The sequence below is a fragment of the Saccostrea echinata genome, unplaced genomic scaffold (assembly GCF_033153115.1).
Source record: "Saccostrea echinata isolate AGI-Se365-2 ecotype Australia unplaced genomic scaffold, CSIRO_AGI_Sech_v1 ptg000009l, whole genome shotgun sequence".
Taxonomy (NCBI): Eukaryota; Metazoa; Mollusca; class Bivalvia; order Ostreida; family Ostreidae; genus Saccostrea; species Saccostrea echinata.
Genome location: NW_026889758.1, coordinates 50,080,015 through 50,101,339, shown reverse-complemented (window position 1 = coordinate 50,101,339; position 21,325 = coordinate 50,080,015). Strand labels below are relative to the sequence as shown.

At 33.4% G+C, this 21,325-nt stretch overlaps 3 protein-coding genes across 3 annotated transcripts; 2 read left to right on the top strand and 1 right to left on the bottom strand.

Annotated features, from left to right (window-relative positions):
- Window positions 1-4,130: 4,130 nt before the first annotated feature.
- On the top strand, window positions 4,131-6,366 carry LOC133183892 (temptin-like). Its single transcript, XM_061318784.1, has 3 exons — window positions 4,131-4,391; window positions 4,693-4,915; window positions 6,260-6,366. Exons 1-3 carry the CDS (start codon window positions 4,215-4,217, stop codon window positions 6,313-6,315), a joined length of 456 nt encoding a protein of 151 aa, XP_061174768.1. The 5' UTR covers window positions 4,131-4,214; the 3' UTR covers window positions 6,316-6,366.
- Window positions 6,367-9,529: 3,163 nt separating this feature from the next.
- Window positions 9,530-14,280, top strand: LOC133183007 (uncharacterized). Its single transcript, XM_061317917.1, has 2 exons — window positions 9,530-9,592; window positions 10,035-14,280. Exon 2 carries the CDS (start codon window positions 10,060-10,062, stop codon window positions 13,498-13,500), a length of 3,441 nt encoding a protein of 1,146 aa, XP_061173901.1. The 5' UTR covers window positions 9,530-9,592; window positions 10,035-10,059; the 3' UTR covers window positions 13,501-14,280.
- A 1,774-nt stretch (window positions 14,281-16,054) lies between these two features.
- Window positions 16,055-20,879, bottom strand: LOC133184032 (enolase-phosphatase E1-like). The gene is made up of 6 exons (XM_061318901.1): window positions 20,862-20,879; window positions 20,503-20,550; window positions 20,267-20,353; window positions 19,987-20,031; window positions 16,271-19,177; window positions 16,055-16,162 (listed from the first exon to the last, which is right to left on the bottom strand). Exons 1-6 carry the CDS (start codon window positions 20,877-20,879, stop codon window positions 16,055-16,057), a joined length of 3,213 nt encoding a protein of 1,070 aa, XP_061174885.1.
- Between the last annotated feature and the right edge of the window lie 446 nt (window positions 20,880-21,325).

Genomic DNA, 21,325 nt, shown 5'->3' with positions numbered 1-21,325 from the left:
AATATAGAATGTGAGCTTAAAAGTTAGATATTTCATTGTCCGAACTTTATATTACCAAAAAATGTCACTAATAGTCATAACAGATTATATATTGATAAGACAATAAAAAGTAAGACAATGTACACAAATATAACTCAAGTGTAGAGACCTTTACCCTTCCGTAAATATCCGTTCTTAAATTATATCTTTCATGACTTTTGACGCAAGATAAATCATATTTAAAAAAAAAAAACAGAAAAAAAGACTCTTAATGTGCAAACCTTCTTCCAACAAACCAGAAAGGAAAAGAGTGCAAAATTATCTGTCAAACCAACTTTAAACCCAGTATGGAGCGCAAAATTAGCATAAACTCAAATAATTGAAGATATCTCTACTTATTTGAAGTTATCGTCATTTTTTTTATTTGATGCGCGCAATAATTCAAGATCTCTTCAAATAAATGATATCTCCAATTCTTAATTATTGTGCGCATTTATTCAGTTGTGAAAATCATTATTTTGCTTAATTTATTCGACTAATAAATGAATCGTTGCTCTCTTCAAATAAATAAAAGGATACCAACAATTGAATTGACACGAGTACTGTCTTCAATGGAATCAAAGACATCGTTAATTTAATGAATGCACACAATTCGACGTAATCAAAAATATCTTTAATTGAATTTAAGAGATTAACAAATCATTTATACCGAGTTCTTATTTCAATTAAATTCTGAGAGCTATACATGTAATTGAATTAATACACGCATCAAATCAATTATTGCTCTCTATTGAATTTTGGCTCTCATTAATTGAATTGATTAGAACAATAATTGATTTGATGCGCTCTTCAATTAATATATTTCTATATCTGTTAATTTGGTAAACGTGCTCCATTACTCATTGACAACTTTCCAAATGGTGACACTCTATCCTGTTTTGGTAGGAGTTACATGAACTGAACAATTACATGGGGGGTAATAATTCAAGTAAAAACACCTTACCAATATCGTACTGTTTGGAAATATCTAGTAGACATACAGGCATTCATATAGAGGTCGAAAGAATACCCCCCCCCCCGAAAAAAACCCCTCCCAGCAGAGTAAACAAACAATGTGATAATATATTACCAATATAATCACCGGTTAGAACGGTACATTCGGGGTGGCGGCAATGCGTGACTCGGGGTGGCGGCACCGAGGCGAGGAAAACATCAACACGGCGAATAAACCTGAATTTTTTTCATATGTTTAGACGTGTTAGATCAGAAAATTGTATTCTACGGAAGAAAGCAAATATCAACCTACCTCTGACCGTTTAAAGCAGCCTATAAGAGTGCTCCGTTTTCTCAAACACTCCTCCTCACTTTTCGGGGTATCAACGTTTTCGACTTTTGACACAATATTCTGTTTCAAAATTGACCTCAGAAGGGTTTTTTTCCCTTATATCTTAAACTGTTATAAAGTAAAACGATAGAATTAAACTTCAATCCTACTTTATAAGTCAATATATTTTACTAATTAAGCCAATTTAGGCTTCAAACTCGTTGCGACGCTCGGGGTGGCGGTTTCTGTGTCTTGCGGGGTGGCAGCATGTCTGAGAAATAGGGATTACTTTTTCATGCAGCGTTCTCCTGGCCCCCTTTCGAGACAAAAGAGATTCAGATTTCTTAGAAGAATTAAGATTATGTCATGGTACGGTGTTATTTCGCTATAAATGTGGCTATGTCAAACATTAAGAAGTATATTTTTTTATAATCTAAAGACCGGAATGAACAAAGAATAGGCACTATATAATGATAGTAGTGCGTTGCTAATATTGGTATTACTTTATACAGTTCCTACATTTAAGTTTTGAACAGAAGTCCAAGTTAAGCAGAATAATCAAGATAATTACAATCAATGTTTACATACACATATATAAATCCTTGCTGTTGTCCCCACAATAAAAAAAAAACAACTGAATGACTGTTAAATTGTTAATTGTGATAATTTGCTGACTCCGGACATATGTTCAAAGCTTAAAGATAGGAGTTTTAAAGAGTAACAAAATAATTATATTGTGCTATGTGGGTTTGCCCATTTTCTTGATCTGCGGTATTCCTGTTTTACATAATTTTCCAGGCAGGTTCCTACGAAACTAAAATTGTCGATTTATGTGTATTACAGGTCAGGGATAAAATTATATACATTTTTTGAAAAAAATAAGAAGTCTTTTAAAGAAAAAGACAGGGGGTTTCATGGAAAAAGTTGACACCCACAATATAATTATTTTGTTACTTTTTAAAACTCCTATCTTTCGGCTTTGAACATATGTGCCGAGTAAGCAGATTATCACAATTAATAATTTAACATGCAGTCATTCAGTAGTTTTTTTTATTGTAGGGACAACAGCAAGGATTTATATATGTGTATATAAACATTGATTGTAATTATCTTGATTATTCTGCTTAACTTGGACTTCTGTTCAAAACTTAAATGTAGGAACTGTATAAAGTAATACCAATATTAGCAACGCACTACTATCATTATATAGTGCCTATTCTTTGTTCATTCCGGTCTTTAGATTATAAAAAAATATACTTCTTAATGTTTGACATAGCCACATTTATAGCGAAATAACACCGTACCATGACATAATCTTAATTCTTCTAAGAAATCTGAATCTCTTTTGTCTCGAAAGGGGGCCAGGAGAACGCTGCATGAAAAAGTAATCCCTATTTCTCAGACATGCTGCCACCCCGCAAGACACAGAAACCGCCACCCCGAGCGTCGCAACGAGTTTGAAGCCTAAATTGGCTTAATTAGTAAAATATATTGACTTATAAAGTAAGATTGAAGTTTAATTCTATCGTTTTACTTTATAACAGTTTAAGATATAAGGGAAAAAAACCCTTCTGAGGTCAATTTTGAAACAGAATATTGTGTCAAAAGTCGAAAACGTTGATACCCCGAAAAGTGAGGAGGAGTGTTTGAGAAAACGGAGCACTCTTATAGGCTGCTTTAAACGGTCAGAGGTAGGTTGATATTTGCTTTCTTCCGTAGAATACAATTTTCTGATCTAACACGTCTAAACATATGAAAAAAATTCAGGTTTATTCGCCGTGTTGATGTTTTCCTCGCCTCGGTGCCGCCACCCCGAGTCACGCATTGCCGCCACCCCGAATGTACCGTTCTAACCGGTGATAATTGGTTTGGAAAAAACAAAACCTGTTGTTAAGATGGTACATAAAAATTCATCTTTTATTATTTTTAAAGGTGAAGTTATTCAGTCAGAAAAAAACAGAACTGATGACCTAGCTTTTCTGGTGCATGTAAAATAGTAAAACAATTGTTCATGAATAATCCTCAAATAACTTTTACAGGTGAGAATTATTATCCACCTTTTGTGGTAATTAATTGTCCTTGTCTCGTCACGCCGTCTTTTTATCGTTCCTTAATGACATATAATGGTCCGTTATACGGCTAGAGAGATTAGAATTGTCAAAATCAGATAAGTTACCAACTTGTTTGTCCATTATCTTTTGGTATTTAACAAGAGAAAAAAGGTCGCGGTTACGAGATTTATAATCATTAAAGAGGGAAATCCGTTACATTGAAAATATTTCCGTGTATATTGTTAATTAACATCTTTTGAAACCTATTTATCAAGATGTCTCTATGAAACACTTAATTACGAAAATATAAAACAGTATATATATCTTGAAGCCTTTTTTTAAAAAGACACGATTGATATCTTGAATAGAATCTTCCAAAATATGCATTCCTCTTTTATACCCAGGATGATAAGGAATAAGATTTGCCTCTACAGGTATTACCCCCCCCCCCCCTTACAACATTCGAAAGATTTGCACGAACTCCTTCTGTTTAGTTTAAAGTTACGTCTCTGACTTAATTCTGAAACACTAGAATCGAGCTCCCGATAAAAATTCATCTCGGTTGTTGCTGATTTTTATTTTAAGAAAATCAAGATTCAAACCTTTATAAGGTAGATACTTGTATTTTCTTTTCATTAGAACTTCTTTTAAAGTAATTAGAAAACAACACAGGTACAATGGTTAAAATAAAGAGAAGTCTATGCACGAGACAATAAACAATCCCATCATTTTACACTGACAGGCGAAGAAAAACCCATCAGAAGAAAAGCGTCATTAGATTTTGACAGACGGATGTACGTTTTTCCATTTTTATCAAACCGGAGCATCACATTTATTCTTTCATCGCAATCTAACCAGACATGTTTTTCAAGCTTTTAATATGGTGTTTACTAGTGACAGTTGCCCACTTCCACTCATGGTATAAGGAACACATCCTAAACGGAGACAGAGTCCCACATCCGTGCTGTCCCGGGCGCGTCTGGAGCCGTGTCGGACACACTGGGCCGTCATCAACCCCTCTCAATGACTTTGGCAGAGTGAGTACTTTTTTTCTTCTACTTGACCCAATAAGTTTCTTTTTATTTTTTTTTAAATTATCTCTTGAAAAAACTTTAGAGGTACTGGTTTAAATATACTTAAGAGTTAATGAATTATGAAAATTATGAAACGTTTGTTAATATATAAATTATGCTTTTATCTTTAATGGAAACACATTCATTTGATAAAAATGATTCTGGCTGGCACAAAAAAAAATTAAAGTGAAATGAATAAATGGATTGAAAAATATGTCCTTAATGTCAAGAAATGAGAGATTTTATTAATGTGTCTTCTTTCCAGGATTTTCAAAGAAGTCGTCATCTGTTTACAAAGGAGTTGTGCTTAGCCGATTCTGATGGCGATGGCATTAGTAATGGAGTAGAACTGGGCCTTAACACCACAGTGTACGACCTGCCAACACTATGTCATTTCATTGACTCTTCTCACATGTCAAGGAAATTTGAGGAAGTGGTCCTATTTCTAAAGAGAAGCAAATTGCTGTCAACCCCCATTGGACACCCTGGTATGAATGCTTCACAAGAAGCTGAAAACTCGTTTCGGATCAGAATTCTTATATATATATATATATATATATATATATATATATATATATATATATATATAGAAGTACATGTATATTATAGTAGTTATAATTGTAGTTACCTAGGTTGAACAGTTAACTTGTATTTATAAACCGCGTAGCGGTTTACAGGTATAAAGCATAAACTGTTCCAACCCAGATTATACAGTATAACTTCAAGTTTTGGATATAGCTATTGAATTTCTTCCTTAAATACCGGAATATATTTATCACATGTTTTCTCCTTTATACAGTGGATCTCGGTCATATAAATAAATATCGTTTTCATATCAACACGAAGTTATGGTGTCACAATATTTTTGTGTGAAAGTGATGAAGTCAAATAAAATGGATTCATATACCAAAACAATGTAAAACATTTGAAAACATGTGATAAAATGATTCTCCCATGGTTTGTTGTTGGAAATGATTTTATCCAACGAGTTGTGTACTTTCTATCCCCTCACCAAGGCTCGGGGACAGCTAGGAATCACGCAACTCGTTGGATTAAAATACAGTGTAATATCAAACCACAAACCATGGAAGATCGTATATGTTTTTATGCAAGCAAATAACTCTGACTTTCTCATAAAATGTCGCACCTCCCTTCCATCTCCGTACAGCCACTTGAATGGTGACTGATATTTGGTAAAGTCATCCCTGCCAACTAAGTTGGAAGGGAATTATGTTTTGATATCTTTTTGGATGATAGTTATAAAAAAAAAGTAACGGACAGAATACAGTGAAAATCCTAACATAATTTAAATCTGGTTAAAGATAGAGATTCAATCAGTCCTTACTATCTTCAGAAATGTTTTTTTTTTTGGGGGGGGGGGGTCTAAAAGGCATATGGTGATAGTGTACATTTTCTCTGGTAACCCGACTTTTTAAAACCTCAATTTTTCTTATTTATTAGATCGTATCTAAAGCCGTTATGCATGCTTGAATTGTCTTTCTTTTGTTTTTTTAATGAAAAAAAAAAAATAGAATCGACCGAGAAAACAAAAAATCAGCATGCTCTAACAGATCAACTAAAAATATAATAAACAATGTTTACATTGTAGCTAATTAGGCATTTTCGACGGGGTTAAAATGTTCCAAAAAAGTGTATTCATGCATGTATTTGTTTGCGATTTTATATATGGTGACACAATTTCTGCTCATTTTACATCGATACAGTATCATACGATATCGATATTCAAAAAGTATTCTAAAAGCATGTTGAAATTAACCTTTAATTTTAAGACTGTTCTTTGGTTTAATACAATCTATTTTAACATTTTTCAGGTTTTTGCGACCAAAACACTGGTAGGTGTCAACCTAATTTTCCGTGTGGCTGTTAGTTTGTGTAAAAGAAAAACTACAACGTGGGAATTAAATGTATATTGTTCTTATTTTATCTTTGTCATTATTTATGAAGTATATGTACATATATTTAAAAATGAAGTGAAATAGACAGGTAATAACCAATAAATCATGCAAAATTACCTATAACTGGATGCAGTTGATTGATGATATCATTTATTAAAATATGATTCGATTATAAAGCAATCTTTGAAGGTTGTCTTTTGATTGATATATCGTCAGTATTGTCATAATTAATGCTTTTTCTGAAACTCAATGCTTTATCATTTGAATTGTCTCTCTTAAATGAAATACGTTTAAAACAAGAGGCCCAAGGGCCTTAAACAGTCACATAAGTATACGTAATACAACCCTGTAAAGGATCCGTGGAATGGTAAATGATTTTGTAATAACACAAAATAAAATGAAAGAAAAAAGGGATGAAAAGGGATCAACAAAAATCAACAAAACTCAGAAACTTGCCTGTATATACCAGTGCTATCTAAACGCTTTCATTATCACTAGTGTTTAAACATAATACTCAGTCACAGAGTACACCCTGCATGTTATCCACACCATACTAGCCTCTCTTCATCTCTGAATAATATTCTATGTACATATATAAGGTATTTTTTGTCTCATTCATCTTTTACTTACAAGTCTATTTGACTATTAAAAACTATATGAAAGTAATTTTTATATTATATATTTAAAAATGTCGTATAATTCTTTTTTTTTTTTTTTTACCAATTTACCTATCAATTACATAATTTACATTGATAAATTCACCTTAGTCTCGTACTTAGTTTCTTAGAGAAGAAAAATTTTGAAGAATTTATGCATTTTCACTATAAAATCTATAGAGCTCAATCGTAAGACCAGACCTCCTGATCTTGGGGTCATGAATTTCACAATTTGTGAAGAGCTAGGGCTCAATGCTTGTACAATCATGCCAACAGTATGACTGCTTGGTGTCCAGGAGTAAAGAAGAAGGTTTTTAAAGATTCCTTGCTTAACTAGAAGCTAGAATGTGCTTTTTCTACCACCCTTCGTAAATAGATAGTTATCTTTTCCCTTGAATTCTCGGTGTTATCTATTTTTCCCGGAGAAATATTCAAATGATTTGGTAGACATTTCCGAGTGTTAGTCCTTACCATTCATATATTGTATGTTTGTCCTTCAATACATGTATTCTCTTATGGGTCGATTATTTAAATGCTGTATTTTTTAGACTGTCCGCAATTAAATAAAGAGATTTTCACTACGAATTCAATGTTCAGTAAAACTTCTCAGCATAATTTACCTATCCATTTTATTCTATATGCTTACCAGCAATATTCCTTGTGGATATTTTTCAGTCTTAGGGAATGTGTTGTTCTTTTGACTGATTTCTTGCTACAAATAAAAGAAAAACACTCATAAACTTTATTTATTTTATAAGAGCATCAGTAAACAAAATGAACATGAAACAACCTTAAAGGTACAGAAACAACCTTATAGGTTCACCTTTTTTGAAAGATACACCTTTTTGTCAAGGGAACTGTTTAGAACATAAATACACAATTTTCTTTACGTACAAGCCATTGTATGTGTATGTATAAGGGAGAGTGTGTGTGAGGGTGTTTGTTTCAGATTTATTATTCTTTGTGGGTCACGCTTTTTTGAAGTTTTTCTGCAAATACATCGTACACTAGACAAAATTCCTAAAAATTAATAATTCCGTTTCAGAATTTGTCTATTATGAATTTGATTTTGATCTGATTACGATGAATATGATTTTGAATTTTTAATAAGTAACCAATGTTAAAAGTAAGGCATTAAATTGTCAAAACTGATTGATGAATGTAGTGTTAAATTAAGTGTAACAATTTCATGGAAATGCATGAAATCGTGCTCTCACTTTTTAGAGAACTAAATTTCCATTTTTTTCCTTGACTTGTATTCTTTATGTTTATATTCATAAACTCAAAGCAAAAAAATCTGACATCCTAGGTGGTATTTGCTCTTAGAAGAGCATAGTAGGACAGTGTGTACGGTGTCCGCATCTTATTTCTTCTACTAAAAATACTGCGACAGTCACTATAGATTAACAAATATGAAAATATTTTCTATGGTTCGCCACGACATTCAATATACGGTAGAGTCTATTACTTGCAAGATTGCACGGTAAATCTGTGGCAACCCGAAGAGCGGTGGACCGGTGTCGCATTATTTTTGGTCCTCCTCGTTTAAAGGTACCCCTAATATGATAACTTATAAGGTCCACTTTTTATCATGGTCATTGGTATATCTTACAAGTGTGTGTGTATTTGTGAGGGTGAGGGTGTGTGTGTTTAATTAAAACATTAATTTATAATTACTTTCTGATTCTGTAGTGGTTGAATGAGGAATAAAAAAACACACATCATTTTAGAGCTGGTTTAAATACTTGACGAAAAAGAAGCTGGTGGGGTTGATTGTCTAATTAAAATCAGTTTTGGCGTCTGAAGATTTTATTTTGCTCTGGTCAGGCCCGTAGAACGCAGGGGGTGGGCTGCCCCCTTTTTTGTATAGTTTTTGCCATAGTAAATTTTCCTTCAGATGCTGGTCCCCCCCCCCCACTTTTTGATGTTGTAAGGTCGAGCACATGCAAATTCCAGGATTTGGGCAGTAAATTAGCCTCTTTTTTCTTGTCAGATAATTTTGGGAAGTTGACATCCCCCCCCCCACACACACACACTTTTGGTCAGTGTGTGTGTGTGTTTTGTTTTTTCTTTGCTTGTCAGATTCCCTCCCCCCTTTTTTGAAAAGTACGTTGCTACGTTTGTCAAAATTCTGGATTTTAACAATCTTTAATTTATAATTGCAAGTCGTTTGTTCAGATGCTTTTCGATTTTTATGAATATCACTCAATCCGTAAATGACATTTATTTATCATGTTTATGCCTCTGCCGATACATCGAAGAAAAAAGCAATAAATGTTCAACGTGTAGCTGATCAAAACAAAACTTGGGAGTGGGTTGGGGGCTTTTCTATCTTGTACCGTAATTAATTAATGTTCTTTATCTTCACCTTCTACATTCATTCAGTGCGACGTATTAGAAACTGCCCAAATCCTGGAATTTGCATGTGCTCGACCTTTTCAGTTTGAATCATATTGCGGAAATATTATTTCCGAACTAACAAAACCTATATTTATCGACGCATCTCTCATTTCCTGTATTCTGCCAACCATTCCAATATTTTTCTTTCCCTTCTGTACACAGAGTTCCTATTATTTTCCACGTCTATATCAGGGTATTTTTTTTTTAATTTATGTAGAAAAAAAAAACTCCAAGAATGATTTTTTTAATTGCTATCATCATCGTTGCTTTAAATGTTACATCCCTTTACTCTCTATATCGTAGGAGGAAGTTTTCCAAAGATGTCTTATCTTTTATTATGCAAAATGATTTTATACTCTTTATATATACGCATTTAAAGTGAACAAGAATAGTCAATATTATTTGCTACAGGAGACTGCTGTATTCAAGCCCATTTTTTAAAAATATATCCAAGCACATTTCGTTTTCGTATATAAATGTATATTTTGAAATATATGAGTTTTAATGACTCCTTTAGGCCAATCAAGGACAAGATTTTAAAGTTGATTTCTCAGCAAAAATAGCAATCATTGAATTATATTATTTAATCTTCAAACTTTTATACAGTGTAATCATTTCTTTTTTCACTTTTTAAGACAGGTGTGCAAGATCAGAACAACTATGGAGAATGAGGAGGAAGACTTCCCCAAAACATTAATATTAGGCAATCCAGAAAAGAACAGCAAAATCAAAGTACAGTGGGCAGATGATTCTTTCAGGGTTGGATCAGGGTTTGGGATACAACCCAGCACTAAATTTGTTTCACTGCTGGATAAACAAAGGTCATCAATTGAGAAAATACCTGGAAAACAATTCTCTCTTGCTGATAAACAGAATTTACTGCCAAATACAGAGGACAGAAGTTCAAATGAAAATTTACCAAAGACTGCTGCAAGTGAATACTATGATCACATGTTTAATGTGTTACCAGATCGAACTTCAAAATCAGAAAACCCAGAAACAGATTGTCCAGTTCAAAGTGAGGATGAGGAAGTAAAACCATCAATCCACAGCCTTGAGCGAAGCAATGTGAACGAAGATGACAAAAATGTAGAAAGTAGAACAGAAGACAATATATGTAATAGAGTGAAAATACAAAAAACATCAAATCAGTCTGCAAACAGGAAGGATAGCACAGAAGCTTATTCTTCTGTTAATAGTGAGAGCAAACTTACTGATGGAGTTGGCAAAACCAAATGTTGGATGTCAATTCTTCAGAAGCCCAGTAGTACTTTTTTGCCAGGAAACTCATCAACATGTACGTCAAATGCAGCATCTAATCCAGAGGCCACTTTCCATAAAAAAGATGCATCATTTATCAATCATGATATTAAACTTATGGACACATTAGGGAAAACCACATCTTGGATGTCGATTCTTAAGAAACCCAGCAATACTTTTTTGGTTGCAGACTCACCAACATCTACAACAAATGATACATGTAATCCAGCTGCCACAGCCAATGAAAAAGACCTAACATTACCTGCATTAAGCATAGATGAGAACTTAGCTTCACTTATGGGATTGACTAATGAAAGCCATAATAAATGTTTTCCTGTAAAAAAGAAACAAACAGAAGCATGCATCCCATATCAGCCAAAAATTGATTCATCAGTGAAGGGATTTGTTTCGATGGCATCTGCATCTGCTTTGAGAAAACTCAAAGAAGAGAAGAAAGTATATTCTGTTTCTTTGTTGAATCAAACTCCTTCATTCAACAAAGGTACTTCTGCCATCCAAGAAACTTTGAAACAAGCAAATGATTCTGCAGCAAAACAAAGTATTTCAAAACATGGGACAACCCACAAGACATTGGTTTCTTTACTAAATGGCAGGACATTTTCTATGCCTGTTCCTTTTGAGAATGTACAAGAAAAGTATAGCATAACTTCTGAAATGTGTGTAAAATCTTCAGTTGATGGTAATAGTTTTAACAAAAGAAAGTCTGAGCAGTTTGACACCTCTTTTGATGAACCATGTAGGGAAGAATACAGTCCATCTGAAGATATTAAAAGAAGAAAAACTGACAGGCAATATGCCTCAAAATTTGATGACGAAGAGTCTTTTAATGCTCTTATTGATCAGAAATTTGACAATGCATACAAGCATGAAGAATCAAGTCATGATAATGAGGTCAAAAAAGAATTTTGCGATTCAGATTTCCAAAAGTTTGATTTTGACACTAAGAATGGACCAGATATTGAGAATAATAATGGGGGTGAAGCACCATTGAATTTTTTTATCAAGCAGGAAGCCCTTGATCCTGAATATGGTGATGAACCATCAGTTTCTACTGATGATGTCAAAAATTCAATATCTACTTTTTCAAGAATGAATATTCCAATAAAAGAGGAGATGTCTAATGAGGATGGACACTTCTTCAATGAAAATGGTTGTGATGCTGAAGTTTCAGAAGACAAAAATACTTCCGTTGTTAAACAGGAAGTGTATGACCCAGAGTATGAAGACACGCCTCCTATTTTGTCAATGAATGCTTCCCCAATGCCACAAGAAACAACTGATCCAGAACATGAAGACTTACCTCCTGTTTTATCACCTAAAAAGGAAGTAGATGATTCAGAGTTTGAAGAGTGGAATAACAAGTGCGAGGATTCTCCACCAGTTTTACAAAAAGAATACAATCTTTCAAAAGAAGATACTTCATTAAAAATTCCAAAAAGACTCACCAAAGGTAGAACACACAAGAAAGTAAATCACAGCCAAAAAAATGTGATAAACAATAAATTTATGTGTCCTATATGTAAGGCTGTATTTGAGAAGTTAGAGGACTTTGATGTTCACAAAGCTTTACATTCCGGGCAGCAGATATTGTCTGCTAAACAGTATCCTGAAAAATTTGTCATAAAGCCTGCAACTATTAGGCAGGATGGGAATAGAAAATTCAAATGTGAATTTTGTGGAAAGGCTTTTAATCGTCCTTCAAACTTGAAAGAGCATACTCGAATCCACACTGGCATGTATCCTCATAGATGTCAGTCATGTGACAAGGGGTTCCATACCAGGACTAGATTCTTGGCTCACATGGCACGTCATGATGAGGAAAATGAAGCAAAAGACACTCAGGACATAGTTTTTAAATGTAGTAAGAGTGATCCAACAAATGAGGAAATAGATATTCAGGAATTTTCAGATGTAAAGTTTAGAAAATATGTCTGCAACATTTGTAATGAAATCTTTGATAAAGTAACACTGTACAGAATTCATCGCTTAGAACACAGAGGAGAAATTCCACATACATGCAACTCTTGTGGAAAAGTTTTTCCATGCAAATCTGACCTTGTAAGGCATGAAGCAACACATTCTGATGAAAGACCATACAAGTGTCACATTTGCAACAAGGCATTCAAAAGACGCAATGCATTGGTAGATCACTTGACAATCCACAAACGAGAAGAGAGTAATCAACCTGGAGAGAAAGACTCTGTTGACAGCATCATGAAAACCTTGGAACCTTCCATAGAAAGCATTGTTCAGAGCTTGGAACCAAACTCAAAATCACCAGAAAAAAGTGCCTCAGAAACTGAAAAGGAATTGGAAAGCAATTTTCAGGAATTGGAGAGACCTCTTTACACAGATAATGGGCAAAAAATGATAAATAGTAAATTCTACTGTAGGGAGTGTAAGATTTCATTCAATGCAAGACGAGAATATTCCATGCATAGGTTTCAGCATAATGGTGGACATCCTCATGTATGTGAGATCTGCAACAAAATGTATCCTTATAAATCTGATTATGATCGCCATGTAGCAACTCATATGGGAAGGAAACCTTATGTGTGTCACTTGTGCAACAGTGAATTCTCCAGGAAACACTACCTCCAAAAACATCTTTCAAAGCACAAAAACACTCGCATTAGTCTTGGAGGAAAATCCAAGTCTGGCAATGATTTTCAGATAGAAATTGATAATCCTGAAAAATCCTCAAGTGAAGTAAGTGACTGTGAAGATAATGGTGACATTGATTTAAGAACCACTGCAGGAAAACTGGAAACGAGTTATGATGAAGATGGATCTATGTTCTTGTTTGTTACTGATGATTGATATGATCAATTATCTGGATATTTCATTATATTGCGCCTCTTACAGATTTAGACCATCACTTTTATCCTTTAAATATCTGAAATGTCTTTTATTAATTTTTGGATGTATAAATTTGTTTTATTTCACAAATTGTATACCTGTTGATTCTAATAAGAATTTTAATTATTTCTCACCATAGGGGTATCTTTATTCAGCACCCTTGATCCACGATTTTAAAGCTGAGATCTAGTTTGATGGAATATTGTACAATGTAAATGTTAGCCAAACAGTTGAAGCTGATCATTTTCTACCATTTAATGAGGGAGATGAACAAGCAAACATGTTTCTTAAGCATTTCTGGTGAACAAGAGGGTTTGCTTTAGCATATATGTATGCAATATGCAGTGTATCACAATAGTCTTTTGATTGAAAATAAGTATAGGATCATAGGGTCTAAAATCTGATAAAGAGAAAGAAATTATAACTCAAATATAATATGTAAACATTCAATGTACAATGTATGTCTGAAAATAATCCAGATGTGTACATGTGTCGGTATAAGACCTTAATTTAATTTAATTAAAAGAATGAAGACAAAATTTGTTACTATTTATCTGTTGTGGCTCCTTACATGGTTAACAACAGAGCAATTATTGTGATGTAGATGATACGTGCACGTATTAATTTTCTATATGTGTTGGATCTTCAGATGATGTAGTGTTTTTGTAACTTGTCTTTTAATGCTGGCTCTTAGAAGTCTTGTTTAGAATCCTGTTTAATGTCTAGGACACATTTAGATCATGATTTGATAATAAAGTAATGCTTACTGAATGGCTAGGAAAGATATTGATTTGCATTATCTACTTCATGTTGACAAGAATGTAGCAAGATTTCCTTCAGAAATGTAGGATTCATGAATCATCAAATCAAAGCAATAATTTATAAAGAGAATTTGAGATATCTTCATCAAATTTTAGCTCTACTGGTTAGAGACCTTATGCATTGGTCATGTCACTCATGTATCTGTCGTTTGTCCGTCCATCTGTCTGTCCGTCCGTAAACAATTTTTTCAAAATGCAACTCCTACAAATTTGGTCCAATTTCAATAGGATACAAGTAGACTATACTCAGATATTTAATTATGTGCATCAGTTTTTGATTTCCACTAATAACATTGCCATGGTTGCTTAAAATAGAAATTTCTTTAAATTCTTTCAAACGCTACTTCTTCTACAGGAACTGTCGGTCAGTGGAGAGGAAAATCAATTTTAAGATCGCACAATAAATCAAGTCAAAAGTTTTCATCATTGACAACGTTTTGACCCTGAATTCAAGAGGTATCTTCCCCAAACAATCCTCAGCCCTTGCTAACAAAATGCTACCTACTAAAATGAATAGAGAATATCTATTTTTGCTTGTCAAGGTATTCTGGTTTAATGCACACCCAATACCAGCACTTTGTCCTTCCATCAAGACTAAATGGTACATTCTCATCTGAAAAAAAAAAAACTGTCAACAAGCCCATGCAACCATGACCATAGGTTAGATGAGACTACAATAGGGGATCAAAAGTTTTATATCGGAAAACATAGCAAAACACTTTTAAACATTTTTCCTAAAAAAAAAACTTCTAGCAACAATTGAAACATGCTAAACATTAATGATTCTTTGAGAAAGTGGAAAGACTGATTTCAGCAAAGGACTGCTAATACTGGTGCTAGTAGATATCGCGTATGCTTCACTGGTATGCTTATATTACACAGAATTTTTTTTTTATCATTTCTTCAACTTTAGTCAAGATATATTTCATAGGAAACACAGAAAGAATATTTAAATACACAATTTAAATATTAAACAAATTAGCCATCTTGCCACAAATTGAAAAAATGACAAAAATATGTCAAAAAAAAAAAAGACGGCTTACAGTTGAGCTACGATAACTCGAACATCGATATCTCTATAACCATGGATATGTCGAAGTGAGTTTTTTTTACCTCAGTTCATCACATATCTCGAAGTTTAACATCAGGCCCATTAAATTCGAAATAATAAGGTTTTGCTATATTTGTGAAGAAACATTTTGTGAGTCACACCGGACAAAATATAAATTAAATTAAAAAAATATTAAGGCCAATGAAATAAGCATTAAGCTATGAAACTGATAAGATGTGGTTTATATAGCAACAATGATTGTATCCATCCAATTTGTATTATTTGTTTTTTTTTGTTTTTGTTTGTTTGTTTTTTTTTTTTTGAATGATCACTGTTCATTATCTTCACCTATTCCATAAAGTTTAATATGTCTCATTTTTGTAGTTTCATGTAATATATACGTGTGTGTGTGTGTGTGTGTGTGTGGATACATCAAAAATTGTTTTTATTAATAATCGAATTCAAACACAGGATTTTCACAATAATGAGTTGCTGTAGTGATGGTCAAGTAAAACAAAGGTTTAGAAAATTACTTTAGAAATAATTTTAATACAGGTATAAAAATAGGTTAACAAATAAAACTTTTTAAAAAAAAATATCCTTTTTAAATATATAATTCTGCCATTGGTATAATATATTAAAGTTAAGTCCGAAAAAGCTTCCTAATTCTCTCCAAAAATCCAGTTCTCTCTGTTCTGTTCATTATTTTGTTCTTTTTCTTCTTCTTTTCCTTCTGATGAAAAGATGTGTGCTAAAAAAATTATCCACAAGCACATTGAATATTCTTAATAAAACAATAAATGAACCATACATATTTTGTATTGAAAAGTGTTATTTAGTGAAAGCAACTTGTACTCACAGATAAACATGTTCCGCAAAGGAAGCTGTACCAGAAAGGCTGTCTTTCCTGAGTATACTTAATGCCATCCTCCATATCTAGATTTATCTCCTTCTTCCCTGCTTTCATGCTTATTTCCTTAACTGTTTGCAATTTTTTCTCATTCTTTGTCTCTGTTTCTACGTCCTCTTTTCGTGACTCTAAATTTTCCTCCCTCCCTATATCCTTGTTGAATTTTTCATCCTGGTTTTCTTTCTTTGAAATCTGTATCTTCTTTTCAATTGCTGAGTTTTCCTCTTTTTCTTCATCAGAAGAATCAATCTTATTCATTACATCTTCTTTTTCCTCCTGTTTTTCAGCTTCTGGTGTCTCTTTTTTATTTTCTATGTCTGCCTTTTCCTTTCCTTCTTCCCGAGATTGCTCTGTCCTCTTTAATACACCTGATTTTTCCTTCTCTTTCTCTGCTTCTGGAATTTCTTTCTTATTTGTGTCTGATTCTGTAACTGATTTCTCTTCCACTTTGTCTACCTCTGATGTATCCATCTTCTCTTTTGTTTCTGGCTTTTCCTTCTCATTGTCTTTCTTTGATGTGTCCGTCTCTGATGTATCTATCTTCTCTTTTATTTCTGACTTCTTCTTCTCGTTGTCTTTCTCTGATGTGTCTATAATCTTTTCTGTACCTGACTTCTCTTCCAATTTGTCTATCTCTGATGTATCCATCTTCTCTTTTGTTTCTGACTTGTCCTTCTCATTGTCTTTCTTTGATGTGTCTGTCTCTGATGTATCTATCTTCTCTTTTGTTTCTGACTTCTTCTTCTCGTTGTCTTTCTCTAATGTGTCTATAATCTTTTCTGTACCTGACTTCTCTTCCAATTTTTCTATCTCTGATGTATCTATCTTCTCTTTTGTTTCTGACTTTTGCTTCTCATTGTCTTTCTCTGATGTGCCTGTCATCTTTTCTATACCTAACTTCTCTTCCATTTTGTCTACCTCTGATGTATCTATCTTCTCTTTTGTATCTGACTTCTCCTTCTCATTGTCTTTCTCTGATGTGCCTATCATCTTTTCTGTACCTAACTTCTCTTCCATTTTGTCTATCTCTGATGTATTTGTCTTCTCGTTTGTATCTGACTTTCCCTTCTCATTGTCTTTCTCTGATGTGCCTATCATCTTTTCTGTACCTGACTTCTCTTCCACTTTGTCTATCTCTAATGCATCTATCTTCTCTTTTGTTTCTGACTTTTCCTTCTCATTGTCTTTCTCTGATTTGTCTATAATCTTTTCTGTACCTGACTTCTCTTCCAATTTGTCTACCTCTGATGTATCCATGTTCTCTTTTGTTTCTGACTTCTTCTTCTCGTTGTCTTTCTCTGATGTGTCTATCTCTGATGTATCTATCTTCTCTTTTGTATCTGACTTCTCCTTCTCATTGTCTTTCTCTGATGTGTCTCTAATCTTTTCTGTACCTGACTTCTCTTCCATTTTGTCTATCTCTGATGTATTTGCCTTCTCGTTTGTATCTGACTTCTCCTTCTCATTGTCTTTCTCTGATGTGCCTATCATCTTTTCTGTACCTGACTTCTCTTCCAATTTGTCTACCTCTGATGTATCTATCTTCTCTTTTGTTTCCGATTTCTCCCTCTCATTGTCTTTCTCTGATGTGTCTATTATCTTTTCTGTACCTAACTTCTCTTCCATTTTGTCTATCTCTGATGTATTTGTCTTCTCGTTTGTATCTGACTTCTCCTTCTCATTGTCTTTCTCTGATGTATCTGTCATCTTTTCTGTACCTGACTTCTCTTCCACTTTGTCTATCTCTAATGCATCTATCTTCTCTTTTGTTTCTGACTTTTCCTTCTCATTGTCTTTCTCTGATGTGTCTATAATCTTTTCTGTACCTGACTTCTCTTCCAATTTGTCTACCTCTGATGTATCCATCTTCTCTTTTGTTTCTGATTTCTCCTTCTCATTGTCTTTCTTTGATGTGTCTGTCTCTGATGTATCTATCTTATCTTTTGTTTCTGACTTCTCCTTCTCATTGTCTTTCTCTGATGTGTCTATCATCTTTTCTGTACCTGACTTCTCTTCCACTTTGTCTACCTCTGATGTATCTATCTTCTCTTTTGTTTCTGACTTCCCCTTCTCATTGTCTTTCTCTGATGTGTCTATAATCTTTTCTGTACCTGACTTCTCTTCCATTTTGTCTATCTCTGATGTATTTGTCATCTCGTTTGTATCTGACTTCTCCTTCTCATTGTCTTTCTCTGATGTGCCTATCATCTTTTCTGTACCTGACTTCTCTTCCAATTTGTCTACCTCTGATGTATCTATCTTCTCTTTTGTTTCTGATTTCTCCTTCTCATTGTCTTTCTCTGATGTGTCTATCCTTTCCTCTGTATCTGGCTTCCATTTCTCCTTGCCTTTCTCTGGTGTGTTTATTTTCTCTTCTGTATCTTTTTCCATATCTGACATCTCCCCCTCTTTGCTTTCTTTTGTTTCTCCCTTCTTTTCTGCCTCCAACTTTTTAATCCTTTGTTCAGCCTCAGGTGTTTTGTCCTCTGACTTCATCACTGCTTTGTCAACCTCTGATTTCTTCTCCTTTCTTTCTGTTTTTAGTTTGTTCTGGTCCTCTTTTTCTGTTCCTGATTCTTGCTCATTTTTCTCTTTTGACCCTAATTTCTCTCTTCTATTTTCCCTAGTTTTCTCATCTGTCTTTAATCTCTTCTCTACTTCCTTTTTCAACATCTCCACTTGTTTTTTCAATATCTCTTTCTTCAAGTTTTCCTCCTCTCTCTCCTTTCTTAACTTTTTGTTATGTCTCATTTTCTTCGGTTTAATATATGTTCGTTGTTTTGCTTTTGTCTTTATATTTCCTTCCTTCCTTTCAACCATCTCATCTTTTAAATTTAGAATGGCCAAATGTTCTTCCTAAAATTTAAATTTAGATGTAATTACTTTAATTTAATTACATATATTAGTGTTGTCAAAACGATTTTTAGTAACCTGTTACTCGCTTACTTTTCCGATCGATTACCCCATTACTCGGATGGTTTCTCTTTAGACCTCCAACATCCTTTGCTTGCGGTATATATATTCAATATTAACTGTAATATTTGTAACGTCGTTACAATTTCCATTATTTATCATTAAATACCGGCCTGTAATTTATTTTTTATTGTAAAATTCAAAAGCTTCCTAACAAATTTGTTCTCAAATATCCCGTAAAAGTTGGTTGAACATTTTGCAGGATATCCTATATGCTGGTTTAAGAGTTATGTTCCGGTGTATGTTAATTCTATTTAAAGTATTTTTGCGCGTTACAGATTTAAATTCTTTTAAAATGTTTCGGAATATACGTTTTTGATGCTGTGGAGGCATCTTCTTTAATCTTGTAATGCAGACTCGCACAGTTTAAGTGAGGTCATTAATAATTAACTCAGATCTTCTAAACTTGTATATACACTCCTTAGAAATATAAGCCATCAATTAGATAAACTGTGAAAACTGAGTCGTTAAATAACGGTAAATAAAATGAGGGACATATGTAAGTATTAATTTATGAACAAAATAATATTTCTTTTCTACTTTTGTGTCTATGTCCGAGTAACCGAGTAACAACTTTACTAACCTATATTCGCTTCGTTTGACGATTAACCGGTTATTCGTTGACAACACTAATATATATACATGTATATATATTAATTCCAAAGGCGATCAGTACAAAAAAAATCACCTACCACAGTCTTCTTAATCTCTTCCCCGAAATTCAGTTGGGTTTCATTCTACAAGAGGAAGTGTGCATTAAGTTTCAATAATTTGAAACGTCGTTTGAAAAATGTTAAAATTTTAGTTTTGATTATCAAAGATAAATTTGAGGAAAAACAAAACAAAACTCCGTGCATTGTTATTTCATGTGTTAACCCTCTTTCTCCAGATTCGAGGAACAAAATATTTAGAACCAATTAATAAGAATAGTTACCGAGAACAAGTTTTGGGAGGAAGACTTTTATATCTCACCTTTTCTTCATTTAATTTCTCCTCTTCCACCCTTTCTACCATTTCAGCCCAGCTATAGTGGAATTTGAGAATAGCCAACTTCTCATCCTGGAAATAAATGTTAGCATGAAATCCCTTATGAAATATCAATTATTGCTTTATTTTATACACCTAGCAACAAAGTTCGATTCGTGTATTTTGTAGCACCGCTCCCCCCCTTTTTTTGTAGGTTTTTCATATTTGATAGCTGCACTTACCACACTTTTAACAGCCTCTTTCCCAAAATCCAATGTTTCAGTTTCGTTCTACAAAGACAAGACACATATTAATCATTTACAAGAAACACTTTTAAAAATTCAGCGTCTTATAATTTTTAAAAAGGGGGGGGGTAGCATGTAAATATCAGTAATTATAAAGTGTCGCACATATGGTAAAATACCAAAGCATAAATATGTAGGACATCATATATTATTACCTGGTTTCAATTTATCATGACTGAAACTGATATTGATATAATTTTTTAAAACATGAGTAAGCAAACTAAATCAAAACCTTAAACTCACGCCCACCAATGTTGGAAGAACATATTTTGCCTATTACTGGCTTGATAACTAACCTGGTTAACACTTATCATAGCTTTTTCCAGACACAATTTCACTTTTGCAGAATAGAATCATCGAAAAGAATATGACTACAATGTTCCGCCATTCGTTGTCAAAACATCAAACATACTGACGTCATAATTGATATTGTGACGTTAAAAGAACAGTGACGAATCAGTGATCCATTATCAAACAAGTAGTTTCTTATGTACTGGCTACGAATATTTAGAGATACTTAGTGATTTATTAAACCCTCGTTGCAACATCGGTTGAAATTTGGCTGTTATACCCAATTTACCAATTCCCCAATTTCAAATCTATTAATCAACAAATGAATTATATATCAAAATCATGAAAATGTACCTAACATAGTGCACATATACAATTAATCAAATATGACCAAGGAAATAGAAATATACTTAAGGCATCTTTATTTCTCTGTTAGACAAAGTCCTTTTTCACCTAAAAATATTTTATT